This window comes from Centrocercus urophasianus, unplaced genomic scaffold, assembly GCF_019232065.1.
Source record: "Centrocercus urophasianus isolate 14NV4802_14NV808 unplaced genomic scaffold, USGS_Curo_1.0 seq_74, whole genome shotgun sequence".
Lineage (NCBI taxonomy): Eukaryota > Metazoa > Chordata > Aves > Galliformes > Phasianidae > Centrocercus > Centrocercus urophasianus.
Window position 1 is genome coordinate 1706963 of NW_024885355.1, and position 15037 is coordinate 1721999.

The window sequence follows — 15037 nt, forward strand, 5'->3', positions numbered from 1 at the left end:
GTTTGTCTCTCCTTTTTTCCCATCCAAAATTATCACTTGTAGTCATTCAGCCCTATTGAAAAGGAGCATACCTATACAAACTAAGCCAGAACAAAATAACAAGGAAAAGCTGCAGTGCAATGTTAAATGAATGATTGCATCCCTGCTTTAATTTTAACTTCACACACTAAAAATTTATGCTGCTGGCTTTTTCTTGCAGGGCATCAATGAAGAAATATGCTGTATTAGGAAAGAGCAGTGGTGGAAGATTTCACCGCCAAGTATCTGACCTTTACAGGCTTCTTATTATTTAATTATCTTTGAGATGTGTCCCTAATTTCTCTTTTATTAGAGATGCCCAAAGTCTTGAACAGCAGAATCCTGAAATAATAATTTGGCCTGCCATTAAGGCTTGGGAAACAGGATAATTATGTAAGAATTGTTTTAGACACTTGCAGAGAGGAAAAGGTCACCACAAATAACATCTAGATTTGAAATGAATAGTCTGACTCCAGGTTCCTTGGAAGAGCTGTGGCTCTTCTGCAGGCCAATAAAACTCAGCACTGGGACACACTCCTGCTCTGGGCTCCCGGCAGTGGGAAATGAGACTGTTATCAATTTTTTGGGATAGACACACAGATGAAAAGACTTAGGGCACATTAATAAAGTTATCAGCTGCTAAAATTTTAAGGGCTGTGTCACTGTCATCTAAAACCATCACTACTGTTTTACTGAGAATAGCAAACAAAAACCTCTGAGCGTGGGGATTATAAACTAATGTGAAAGGCTTCCCCACCTCACAGCCCTCCTGCCATGTCCAGATCCGTGCTCAGGCTACAAGGTATTTTTTATTAAGCTCTATAAAGATTAGTTTTACGTGTACGATGAAAAAGTAACATGTCTCCAATCACACTGCTTCACTTGTTTGGAGAGGGGAACTCCTATAAAGCTCAGAGTTCACTCATTTCCATCTCCCAAGGCAATGTCCTACCTACCAGGCTGGGCTGAGTTTGACTCTGATAGAGTTGTCAGTCTGCTGTTTTCTTGCCATCCTTCTGCATGGGCCAACTCTCCTTTCACCAAAGGACCTTGTCTTGTGGCCAAGTGGAAGACTGGCCATAAAATCATAGAATCATTTAAGTTGGAAAAGACTGCTAAGATCATTTAGTCCAATAATCAATCTATCACCACCATGCCCAATAACCATGTCCATCAGTGCCACATCTCCACAGTTCTTGATAAGCTCCAGGGGTGGTGACTCCACAACTTCCCTGGGCAAATGGCTTGAAGCTATCTGTGGATAAACCACGGAATTATAGAAATGTAGAATACCCCAAGTTGGAAAGGACCCACAAGGATCATCAAATCCAACCTCTGTCTAAATGTAAGCTTTCAATGAAACAGAACTGCCATTCATGAGATCAAACTCAGAAAGAAAAAAAATGAGAGTCACAGCCTAGCAGAGACTCATAAATGCCCTTACTGCCTCCTAGCTGAACTGAGTGCATGCTTTCTGTACTACCTGAGACCTACAAACTTTACCAAATACAGAGAAGTGTAGCAAACGTTTCTAAAGGAGGGCTAAGAAAGAAAGGGACAAACTCTTGAGCTGGGTCTGTTGTAGACAGATCAAAGGGAAATGGCTTCAAACTAAAAATGGTGAGACTTAGGCTGGATGTAAGGAAAAAGTTTTTTACAATAAGAGTGATGAGGTACTGGAATAGGATGCATAGAAGTGGATACCCTCTTCCTGGAGACATTAAAAGTCAGGCTGCAGGGTTTCAGCACCTAATCAAGCTGTAGGTGTCTCTGTTCATTGCAGGGAAGTCAGACTAGATGGCCTTTAAAGGTCCCTTCCAACTCAAATGACTCTATGATTCTATTAAAAGCTAACTGAAGCCAAAGAGCAGAAAAGAAAGCATCAAACAAGGATGCTGGCAACAAGAGAGTCATCAAAAAAGGCACTGACCATCTCATGGAGCATCTGTCAAGCAAGGGCTTGTAATGGAACACAGAGAGCTGAAGGCAAAAAGCTATTTGCAGAGCATGCAAAGCTCTGCTGTTATGTTGCAGGAGAGAGAGATCAATAACATCAAAAATGAAGTTGTGATTTTCCTCCCTGCCAAGGCTCTCATATGTCACTAATTTATTTATTTATTTATTTATTTATTTATTTTGAGTGCAAAACAAGCAGAAGGAAAGAGCTTTAAGTCGGGGAAGGCACAAGCTATTAATTGACTGTAGAGAGCTACCAAAAGGCACAGTGTGGAACAGGGGATGGACGGGGCAAGGTGACCATAGCATGCAATGACCATATTCATAAAGTATGTGAGAACAACACCACTGGTAACTGAGCACCTCCACAGAACAGCTGGAGTTCTATTAACAGGGAAAGAGTCCTGATTTGGCCGACTACTTTGATGGATGTACTCGCAGGACATGTTCAGAAGAGGGTGACAGGGACATAACATCCATTCTTCCTGAAGACCTAACTGTACAAGAGGGGTTAAGTAAAGCAACAAGGGAACTAGCTAGGGGAAAGCATACACCACAGAGGGTAGAGGATCACACCCCATGCCTGCACATTCTCCTCAGTATTTACATGAGATCAATTTAGACTTTCTCAGATGTTAGTGAAGCAAGTGTAAATAAAGTGAATGGCTTTGAGACTTCAGTGGATCATGCCCGGGAATCCGCTCTGAACCGAGAGTTGACAGAGTTTAAGTCAGCATACACATGGGCAGTGAATGTAAGGGAAACAAACCTGAACAGGGCACTTTCAGAGCTGTTCAGGTCCCCTCTCACACAACCCCATTCCCTCAGGAGAGGATGCAACGCCAAGCTTGTCCGTGCCTTGTAATTCCTTCCCTCCTCCCTAAGCTTGGTCCTGCTGTGAACCCACAGGTATCCTTCATGTGTGTGAGCTGTACGAGGGCTGTGATATTTTAGGCTGTAGCAGGAAGGGAGCTTGCCCTTTGATGCATGTTGTAAAGCACTGTATGTGCTAGCAGCCCCTTATAAATAACACTGCCAACTTGCTTGTGCTTTGATAGAGGAAAGTACTTACAGCAGCTTTCTTATGGATAGTGGAGGGGGCGGGAGGAACAACGGGGCTTATCCTAAACTTAAGCACTGTCTCCTGCAGAAGATAAAAGTGAGACAAAACCTTGCATCCTACCACGGGTGCTGTACATGTGTTCCTGTGCTCGTTGGGTGACACGACGGCAAACAGACGCTCACTTCTCAGACAGCTGGTGCTGCTTCTCCTTTTGATTTCTCTGGGGCTGCATGCAGACAAACCTGAGCTCAGCGGTAACAGCTGCTGGAAGACCTTTTCTCTCCAGTTCCAGAGATGCTTGCAGCCTCTCAGACATTTCTTACCCCCCCGAGCAGATTTCGGCCAAATCTCTGTCTCAGATATGCTGATTCCAGCTGATTCCTCAGCCCACTGTTTTGCTCCACTTACACCAGATCGTTGGGAATAAATCACCACTATCAGGGAGTGAATCCACAAAGTGCTTTGCAGAGAACTGTTTGTATTAGGAATTTCAGAAAGTGCTTCCAATGTCATTTACAAAAAGAGTTAATTTATTATTGAGAGATTTTGACTGTACACAATGATACTTGATGATCCTTGAGGCCCCTTCCAACCCGGGCCATTCTGTGATTCTGTCCATTCCTTTATAACACCTTGCATTGTAATTTGGAGGAATGGACATAAATATGTTATTAAAAGCTAAAAACTTTTCTAGAATCGTTTTATGTCCCTCCACCTGAATTGGCTGTGCACTGTAGAAGAACAAACTGTGACAGGCATTATATACTGCATTCTCCCTGGATTCACAAGCAATGGCATGTAACAGGCACACATTCTGACATCACATAACTCTGTAGCGATGATGGTTCCGCAGCCTTTTAGAAAACGGGCTCAACTGTCATCTTTTGCCCTTAAAATCAGAGCTAATGTTCCTGAGTGGATTTAGTTATAGCTATATCAGATTCCAAATCGGTATGATGGACAGCCTCACCATTTATGAAATTAAATGTGCGATCAAACTGGGAATACACATGCTTTTCTCCATTTTTCTCTGGTTTTCAGTAGGATAATGGAAGGCCCAATCATTCCAGAACAGCGCTGCACAGTAATTGATATCATCAAGCAGAGCCCGCAGTGATTTCACTGGCTCTGAAGGGTTCGGTCTGTTAGAACAGAGCAGATAAACTTGGAAAATCAGCATCCTTTCTATTCAGCATCGCACTGCTGAAGTGAAAGCTGCTGTCCTTGACTCAGGCGAGTCCTTGCTCGCAGTGGAGGAATGACTGTACAGTCTGGCATTATGCACTTATCATTCTGATTCTCACTATCAATTCTGTGCTTTCTCCTATTATTCATGATTATTAATTAATGCTTAATGCGTTTTTTCCCAGCAGTTCCATCACCCTCGCAGCACCTCTGGGGAAATGTCACACCTCATGGCATGCAGCTGAAGCGTAAACTTAGGTTGGGTCACAATTAGAACATCAATCAGAGCCCAGGACTTCCAGGCTGCTGGTCTTCTTCTCCCATCACCAGGTCGTTCTTCTTCCTGCATCCCAGCCATACCTTTCAAACACACTCACACTGCAAGCGCTATGTCTGCACAATAATAATGGGAGATTTTTCTATGTGCTCCTGCCACAGAAATCAAACAACAGAGCAGCTTGCCTCTGACAGCCAACACAGCTCTGCATGCTCCTCATCCCACACAGGTTGAAGGGTTCCCATCAGGTGTGCCTTGATATATTTGTTTGGCACTGCCACTTTACACCCTGGTTCATAAACACGGTGTCAGGTTGTTGTATCCTCTTTACCTTGGCACCAGCGAAAAATCACAATACTACTGTACAGCAGTGTGGATAGACTTAAAACACAGCAGCTTTGTCTTGGCAGACCTCATGAATACACTGGAAAGGCTCTGAAGCAATGCAGTGCATTTTCACACAACACCTGTCCTGACTATTTTTAAGCAAGCTGCTGAAATAGAGGTTAAAGAGAAAGGTACTAACCTGCTTAGGATATTAGGCTAATTATGATCACGTAGGATAATAATTTAGAATAATTTACGATAATAATTAGGATAATTTAGGTTAGATGTTAGGAAGAAATTATTTGCTCAGATTGAGGCCCTGGCACGAATGCAATAGGTGCCCCATCCCTGGAGGTGTCCAAGGCCAGGATGGATGGAGCCCTGGGCAGCCTGAGCTGGTGGGGACAGCCAGTCCATGGCAGGGGTTGGAAGTGGATAGCTTTAAGGTCCCTTCCGAACCAAGACATTCTGTGACTCTACGATTTTTATCATATTTCTATAAATGCTGAACAAATTTGGCCAAATTCTACTGAAGAAGGCCCTTCTTTATCTAATTTTTTTACTTATCTCAAAATGAGTGGGTTTTCCTGTAAGCAGCTTTTCCTGTACACAATGGTTTTGTATTACTGTACAGCTACCAAGCGATTCCCATGGCAAGGCTCTCTTTTACTGTACAGCAGGAAAAAAACCCAACTCCCTTGTGCCAAAAGATAGAATGATTCAAGGGCAACAGGGAATCTATCATGGACTGTTCTGCTTATCACATGGTCACAAAGGTAAACAAAACAATATTGCCTTAAAGACAATCTGACATGCTTTTCACCCACACTGCTCCCCCACTGCTCAAAGACAGGTTAAGGATGTTTTGCCTTTTTTTCCCTGTGTTAGTGCAATGAGGCAGGGAGAGAAGTCTGGCTGGAAGCTCATTTTGCATCGCTTTGAAAACAAACATGTAGTGTCTGAGCTTTAAAAATGTTTTCTTCTGTGAAAGCTTTAGTGATTTCCTGAGCTGGGGAATTTCAAACTGGGAAAAAAAAAATCATGCTCAGAAGGATATCTGGATGCTGCTCCAGGCAGAAGGTGGAGAATATAGGCTCAGTTCCCAGCACTGCTGCAGCAAAGTAAATCTGCTAAAGGAAAGTGATGGAGTCACCATCCCTGGAGGTGTTCAAGAACTGTGGAGATGTGGCACTGAGGGACGTGGTCAGTGGGCATGGTGGGGATCAGCTGTGGTCAGACTTGGGGATTTTAGGGGTCTTTCCCAATCTTAATGATTCCATAATTATAATTGAAAGTAAATCTGTGCTCTGCAGAGCACTCTTCAGTTTCATAAACTAATGTGTTACTGTTTCTGGTGTTGCTTAACTGTGAACAGTATAAAACTTGTGAAGTTCCAGCTTTTAAATTTAACACAGCAGTGCTTTCACTTCCGCATTAGGTAAACTTTAGAGTTTAAAGTGAATATTGGGATCTTAATGATGGCTTTAATAAGACCTAAACTTTTAATTAACCTGCCAAGACAAATTACAACCCGTAGCTCTTAGGCAACTATTGCAGACAGCTGAGACTCAACACCAATACTTCTTTGGGGAGAGGGATTAATGACAGCTTTGGGCTGAGTCTGCTTTTTTAGCAAAGAAAAAAAAAATCCATTAAACAATCACTGTGGCTGGAAGAAAGCTGAGCGTGAGTTTTATGGAGCAATCTTTAAATTACAACCAAACAAATCTGGGGATATGAAAAGGTTCAGCGGCGAGTCAGATTTAAAATTTAATACTACTGACTCAGAAACAGGTTGTGCTGTTTATGGAGTGAAGTAAGAACACGTGGTGTGCACAAGCACACAAGCAGCCTGCAGGCAGCATCCTTCCTGCAATGGACAACAGCTCATCAGGGGACTTATTGCCAGAGCAGCCCAGAAAACTGTTAATCTGTACTTCTTAAGAAATCTGAGATTCCTTCTGTAAGCAAGGAGAAATAGAGATTCCCGGTGTTGTGGTTCCTGTGAGCAAAGCCGTGCAGTGCTGTTTGCTGGGTTTAACCTCAGTGCTCTGCCTGAGCTCCTACTGCAGTGATTTGGACAGCGCTTAAAGGCAGGGCTGTCAGCAAAACCGCTGCACAGTGCCACTCTGTGCTCTTCAGTCATCCCTCTACCTCTGCTCCAGGAAGAATAAATTAAAAAAAAAAAAGCTAAATAAAAAAATAAGATCAAAGGAAAAGTGAAGCAGGGAATTTCAAGCTTGTAATCCAACGCTGGCACAGGGTGGAATCTCGTTCCGGATATAGTTATTAAAAAGGCATACAAAATACTTACATGCTATTTAGGGCCTAACAGCACTCAGCCAGTTGCTGAATACATCCTGTACAAACATTCGGTCCAAAACCACACAAAGCTACCATGCAATTTGAGTATGTGCATTAACACCTGGCCCAAAGGCAGACGGTTTGGGAGTAAAACAGGAAACGCTTACCAATGGCAGTGGTAAGGAAAGAAACCACCTCCGACTCCTTGCCATCATTGTAGAAGGCCAAATGCCATATGCCTGAATCCAAGTACTGGATAAACCCTGTCTCATGGCTGGACAAGGGCACAAAGGTTCTGTGTTGCCGTTGAGGTCCTTCCAAGCCTCTTGCCTCCTGGCTCAGAAGGCGCCTTCCATCGAGGAGCTCGACAAAGTCAAACTGAAATACAAGAAAGAGAGATGTCTGTGTGCACTGCAGGCTTTCTCAAGCTGTTTCAGGAAAGAGACAGATGTATTTTGCATTAAATATTAGAAATGTACATATTCAGACATATCATAAGCAGTTTTTTTTCTGTTAGTGTCTATTCAAGCTGAGTAATGTTCCTAGATTACCTGGCAAACAAGTCTTTTGGAAATAGAAGCATAGAATCACAGAATCATAGAATCACCAAGGCTGGAAAAGACTCCCAAGATCTCCCAATAAAACTGTCCATCTACCAGTATTTGCTCACTAAACCATGTCCATGTAAAACCATGGACCACTAAACCATGAAACCATGTATGTAATACATAAAGAGTGAGGATGTGAATGTAATTTCCAGTAATTAGGCACAAGAAGAAACAATGTTTACTTAGAATGTGATTTGGGCACAATGACCCTAAGAACATGGGAGGTTGGAGATTCGTGATTGAGGGTTGGGGATTCATGATCCTTGAGGTCCCTTCCAACCCTGGCCATTTGTGACATGCTCCTTCTGTAGAGACACAGGGAGGGAAAGAACAGTAATGCACTGGCATAGGATGCCCAGGGAAGTAGTGAAGTCACCATCCCTGGAAGTGTTCAAGAATCATGCAGATGTGGCACTGAGGGATGTGGTCAGTGGGCATGGTGAGAAGGGTGGGGCTGGACTTGATGATTTGAGAGGTCTTTTCCAACCTTAATGATTCTACGATTCTAAAACTGAAGTCTAGGGATGCAGCCAAACTGCACAGGACGAATGATGAGAAACTACTCAGGAGCTTATTTGTTATAAGGGCATCTAGGATGAGGGAAATGTAGGATGAGGGGAAATGCCTTTAAACTGGAAGAGGGTAGATTTTGACTAGATATGAGGAAGACATTCTTTATTGTAGGGGTGGTGAGACACTGGCACAGGTTGCCAAAGAGGTTGTGGATGCCCCACTGTGGAAGGGTTCGAAGCCAGGTTGGATGAGGCTGCGAGCAACATGGTCTACAGGGAGATGTCCCTGCATCTAGCAGGGGGCTGGAACTAGATGATCTTCAAAAGGTCCCTTCTGACCATAAACATCCTATGATTCTCCATTCTATTTTCTTTGTGCCTTGGTTAATAAGACAGAAATAAATTACCTAGCCCAAATGGATAGTTTGCCAGAACTGCTTTTAGTTATTGAGAGAAATATGAATGTAAGTCAGAGAAAGATTTTGTAAGTAAATTGTGGCATACATTTTGCAGAAGTATTTTTCTTAGTGAGCGATGCTTTTTTCCTTAACTCAATATCCAAGGTGGTTAAAAGATCATAAAAGATGAAAAACAGATGAAGTAATGTAAAAAAAAAAGTCCCATTTACTGGATAGCTTTCAGAAATTTTCCTCAAAAGAACTTTTTTTTTTCCCCAAGGTAACTTCAGGTGAACAATCACTTCCATTTCGCTATTAGGATTATAACTACCTTTTGTTCCCCATTTAAGTAACACTGCACTGACTTTCTGCAATAATTGTATTTTGTCTGATGGTATATGAATGGCACAAGTCGGGTACAATCCTAGCAGACATCACAGTTATTAGGTGAGCATTATCTAATCTGTCTTCTCTTGTGGTAGGTGAATAGAGCATTTTGTGAGCAGAACTCAGCAGTCAGGGCACAGACTTTCCTGTTCCTCAGCTCCTCTTGCCTTCACCTCTCTCAATTGCTCAATCAGATAAACATGTAGATTTTGGCAGGTGCAAGGAAAACAAAACCACCTGTTTTTAGACCAGTAAATATTGCTGTACTAAATGTCTGCACGCTTTGGCTGAACCCATCAACAACATTTAGACTCCTTATCCTTGTTGACTTTAAACATGTGGTGTATTATTAGGTTGTCTGATATGGTCTTCAAGTGCCACCAAGATAAGGACTTGTTGAGGTTTTCTCTCTTCTGCAGTTACCACTAAGTTATTTCCATCACTTTTGTGAGGCAAAAACTATACATGACCTATCTTGAAGATCAAAAGACAGAATTTGTCACGAGGGTGTTTCTCATTTCTACATTTTAATTACTTATTTCCTTGAAAAAAACAAGACCTCACTTTAATTTATGTTTTCTTTATTTCACAGGCGGATCATTCGGATTTGATGCTGCAGTACTTTTTGAGAAAGCAAGTGAAGGGCATTCCTTTTGGCTGTCCGTGAAGTTAGCTTTGTCAGAAACAAGAGTTGTTAGGCAGATGGATCAGATTTCTAAAAGCAGACTAAAGGAACAGGTAACTGCGATATAACAGGTAAAGTTCATCTCAAAGTGTTGGTATCTCCGTGGTAGTTTGAATTAGTTTTCTAGAACTAATTCAGCAGTCAAAGAAATTCGAGACGCTTCTAGAGTGCAGTTTGCCTCATCCTGAAGTTGAAATCCAAGTAACATCCAGTATATTGTGCCCTACAGCATTTATTTCTTGCTTGAGATGAAAACAACTTGCAGGCATCCAGCCGCAGTAAGCTGCTGTTGTTACAGCCCAACCTGGGTTATGCTTACCTGGGGCTCCCTGCCAAAAGTAAATTTAATTCTATTCATATTCGTAAGATGGTGCTTTGGATGTTGATGACTATGCAAAGTTACTACGTTACTGGCTGTAAATATCACAAGTGGATTATGCTTTATTACGTTTTAATAAATTCAGATATTTTTAATACACAACTGGAGTTATTGAAAGCAAGAAAATTGTAGATAAAATGCCATTTTAATCAATTCAAATTGTATAAATCAAAAAATGTATCCCACAAACAATGATAGCCAATCCCTAAAATTTACTATTTAAAAATTGGCCTGGGTTGAAAAGAGTTTAAAAACCGATTTGATTTGGGAAAATTAATAGACCACAAGAAAACTGTTTAACTTTTATTACCATTTGTTGAGAAGAATTAGAAAAAATGCCTAAATTTTTGCCTTCTACAGGCTCTGTTTTTAAGACTACAAAAATCTGGAGCTTGAATTTTCTTCCTACTTGTAAGTGTCCGTGGTTGCTGGCAACCACCAGGAGAGGATGGATGGTCAGAGACAGACAGTTTGCCAAAGAGAATCATACAAACACAGAATCATCTGAGTTGGAAGGCCATCTGATCCAGCTCCCCTGCACTGAACAGGGACACCCACAGCTCCATCAGTGCTCAGAGCCCATCCAGCCTGAGCTTGGGTGTCCTCAGGGACGGGGCACCACCACCTCTCTGTGCAATCTGTGCCAGTGCCTCACCATCCTTACTGTAAAACACTTTTTCCTTATATGCAGCCTAAAAATCTGGAAAAGTTTCATGTTTTAACGTGAAAAAAGAAAAAAGACTTTAAATATTTTGCCAAATACAGGAATATATGCAAAGGCACCAACTCAAAGACCCTAAAAAAAAATGGATTATGTAGAGGTGCATGTTACAGAAGATGGAAGACGGATTATTTAAACAGAAGAAATATCTGCTTATCTAGTTTGGAAGAAAAGCTGCTTGCCAGTTAAAATTTTACTACTGCCAACCCTTTATTACATTCTTCCGAAGAGGAGATTATCAGTGCTTTAAGCACACATATTGCTGAAGTCCTGTTTATGAAATTCCTGATAAAATTTGGAAATCTAAAACTGACTGGTTAGTTTTATGGGGTGCAGCAGATACTCTGGATTATGCAAAAGAAAAGATGAGATTTGTGTAATACATATTAACTATGAAAGACCAGTCTACAGTTACAATACAGAAAACAAGTTAGCTGTTTTATAACTCCTAAGGCAAATAAGTTATGGTGAGATTAAATGCTAAGATTTAAACTTCGTATGAAAATGTACAGAAGGAGAGCAATGTTTTAATCACAGCAGATTTTTTAAAATAATAAATTTAGGGAAAAGGGCCATTTCAAAACTAAATTAAATATTAACTACTGATATATCAATATTGTTTTAATATCTGCAGTTTCCTTAAGTTATTTCTTCAGGGTCTGGGGACCTGTTTCTAATACTGCACCATGACTCTTATTGTTGGAATAAAAAAGTCTATTTGGTAACTTTTGATGATGTTTTGGTCCAGATGCCAATTATTAGTAGCAGTGGTATTTGTATACTTGGCAGCACTTGATTTGTGCCTATTCAAAAGCAGCACTTACAAGATCTCTGTAGAAACGCACTGCCTCCCCCAGCATGTGGTATGACCAACACGTGCTACATCCCACATTTTATGTCTCATTTTCAGCTGAGGATTCAACTGATACACAGCTGCACTGTTTCAAATGGGAAAGGTCCCAACACTGACAAATCATTCTCAAGATCCCAACCAAAACGAGACTGCAGAACGCAATGCGGAGATGGTGCAGTTGGTGTGGGCTTCTTAATCACTTCAAATATGGTTGGGTGGAGAGTCCTGCTAAATTTAGGCAGTTTTGCTTTTAGTTCAGTATTCTTTAGTTGAGATTTAGGTGTTGCATTTCACAATTGCTATTTAAACAATTGAAACCATTCATGTGGCAAGTCCTGTTCGACAGTAGATATTAATAATCATTATAAACAAGGAAAATCAGAGCTAACACAGAGTTCCACTCTACAACTGCTATTGTTGTGACCATGACTTTTTAATTTAAATAATATTGACTATTTAACTTCTAAATGTCTGAACCTCTCCCTAAAGAGAGACAGATCAAAAATGGGCAATAATGGTACTGTTGTGTCACTGAATTTATGACCTGCTGATCCTATTGAAATATTTTAATTCTGCAGAAAGGCAGGCAGAGGAAGCATGGATTTATGACACCTTTTTGACATAAATAAGTTGCAGGTGTGTTAATAAGTAGAAAATACCATATTACCCAGAATAGTTGCAGTAAAAATCTTTGTTTGCTCAAAAAGAAAATAAAGGGTATTTCTATAAATCTTTAATAATGATGTTGGTTGCTGGACTTCCAGTTTAAAATGGATGGCAAGGGTAAGTTACAAAATTCCTATAAAGCTGGTAATACTTTGATAACCTGCTGATGCAAGTGGGAATATGATTTTTTGCACTGCCTAATAGAGTCATGTCCTAATGCATTAATCAATCTGGTTAAGAACAGCTTAAAAGCTGAGATGGAAACCAGAGAAACTAATTGACAAAATCTTTATTTAAGGGGATGGTTCTTCAGAGCATTTTCTAGAAAGTGATTTCTTGACACATTTTCTGTCTCAGTGTGTTAAGAAAAGCTACTAAAAACACTAAAAATCCTACAGAATAGTATTTGTATCTTGATTCCTGCTTAAATAAGTCTGTGGCATCCTGCAAAAACTCGATTCTGTTTGTTATACACCAGTTACTGTGCTCTGGCCAACCTCAGTATAATCTGACAGCCAGCACACATAATGTGAAGAGCTGGCTCAAGGCATTTCAGCATGGACAAGGAAGGGAGATCTTACTCCCATGGGAGTGAGAGACTGTTCTGCAGCTCTAATCATGAGAGGAGAGAGGCTGAAAGAGGGGCATGTGACATGGAATATGGGGATGAAGAAGGTAGCGACTCATGCTGCTAGGACCCTCAGCAGGACCCTCAAGCAGCTGATACCCTCAGCTTTTTCCCCAAAGTGGTGTCAACAGCTCTGGCACATCAGACTAATGTATCTAAGTACCTTGCAAGTGTCATTTGATTATCTTTCTCTGGATATCTGACCAGATTTTTATATCATGCAAGCATGCAGCAAATCCTTGAGAGAAACAGCTGAAATAAAAACACCATGAAAACATAAATTCTAAGACAAACGTTGCTTGATTGAAATGAGGTCCCATTACCTGTGTATGTGATGGTGGAAGGCCTTTTCTGCCATAGATGCCAACCAGAGCAGCCTTTCCTAAAGACACATTGAATTTCAGATGCACTGGGTGGTCGATGAACACCTGAGATCTCCAAAAGATACCAGGAGGGATCTTCTGTGTGGCTCGTCTGCCAACATCAATTTCTCCAGAGTCTATAAAACTGTCGTCTGGAAAGAAACTACTGGGCTTTCCTGCCAAAATACAGGAACAAAAATCTTGGATTAGCCTTAGATCCTAGAAGTAATCCAATCATACTGCTATCTCTGACATTGATCTTGAGAAACAGACTATTAGTGTCCTGAGGTCTTCGGAGTACTGTTTGTTGCCAATCCTTTTCATTATGAGAGGAGAACTGGCAGGGTTATTCTTGGCTTCGGTAACTGTTTTGTTTGAAAACATGAAAACGGGAAGAGTAAACTGCAGAAAAATGGCCTGTGGTTCAAATATTAACATCAGAGCTTGTTCTAATTACATTACGTAAAAATAAATCATTTTACATTATAACATAAATGACTGTAAGTTCACTGATGGAGAAATCATCATTACATTAGCAGAGAGAAGTGAAGAAATAGTGAAGTAGACACATGTCACAGAATAGAATGGCAATGTGGAGCAGAGCAATATGAATGATGTCTAAATGGGGAAAGAAAAATATTTCTTTATTAAATTCACGTTTGACACTGGTAACAATATTTTCAATTTGTTAAACTGTCCAAAAAAAAAAGGACTGAGAAAACAGATGAAGGAAATCATGCCCTGCACTACAGTAATATCGACTATGAAACCTGAGAGGCTTTAGTTAGATTTCAATCTGCAAAGTGTGTTATGGTTATCCAACTTCCTTTAGCAGCTGAGCAAATGGAGGCAGCTGCTTCTCAAAGCACCCACCAAGTTAGAGAGCCTGGGATGGCAAGCAGCATGTGTTGTAAAGTGAGGGAGACAGCACGGAGCTCAGCATCCCTGGAAACAGCTGAGAAACTCCAGATTAGACACCTATGCACTCACAGTTCTCAAATTTGGTGGCTGCTTTGAAAATATTTCAGTTCAAAGAAAGCCCAGGGATGGGGGCAATGTGCAAAATAAAATCCCAGAGCACTGTCTGTTGGCTATTTCGTATACATAGTGGCCATATAGCTTCACAGAAACAAGATGAAGGCAATTGCTTAGCAAAAAACCTCTATATAAGGGCACTTAAAGAAAGATTTTGGCTTTGGTGAGGAGAGCACTGTCAGGGACTAATCATTAATTTCATAAATCCAAATCAACTGGTTTAAATCCAAATCAACTGGTTATCTCACTGTGCTGCCATTACAGCTCGCTACTCTGTGTTTCACAGATCAAGCAATTCCAACAAAACGAGAACAAAACTTTTCAGGATTGTATATTATTTTGTAGAAAAATCATTGAGAGAATTTGGGGGAAACAAAAAATACGAAATAAAAATATCTTCTATCTATCATAAATTCAAATCAAATAGTCTTAGAACTTACTGCCACATTGAAAACATAGAACAACCCCTCCTTGTATTGTTTCAAATCATAATAGTTCCTTTAAACATCAAACTTCTCTGTATACCATCCCACTATCAGCTCAATGGGAGAGACAGAGACAAACTGCTAGCTGTCTCTAAAATCCATATCTAAATTATCTTTATATTGACAGTTAAGAAAAGAAGCATCTGAAGACATCTCTTTGTAGAAAGGAGATATTTTGTTTTTTACCA

The 15037-nt window shown here is 40.7% G+C and overlaps 1 protein-coding gene across 1 annotated transcript in view; it reads right to left on the reverse strand.

Moving 5' to 3' along the window:
- The window catches only part of TENM4 (teneurin transmembrane protein 4), a 594301-nt gene that overhangs the window by 164574 nt on the left and 414690 nt on the right, over positions 1-15037 (reverse strand). The window contains exons 10-11 of the mRNA XM_042838225.1: positions 13291-13505; positions 7298-7508 (exon numbers count right to left, since the gene is read on the reverse strand). Coding sequence (XP_042694159.1) covers positions 7298-7508; positions 13291-13505 — 426 coding nt within the window. The remainder of the gene's footprint in view (positions 1-7297; positions 7509-13290; positions 13506-15037) is intronic.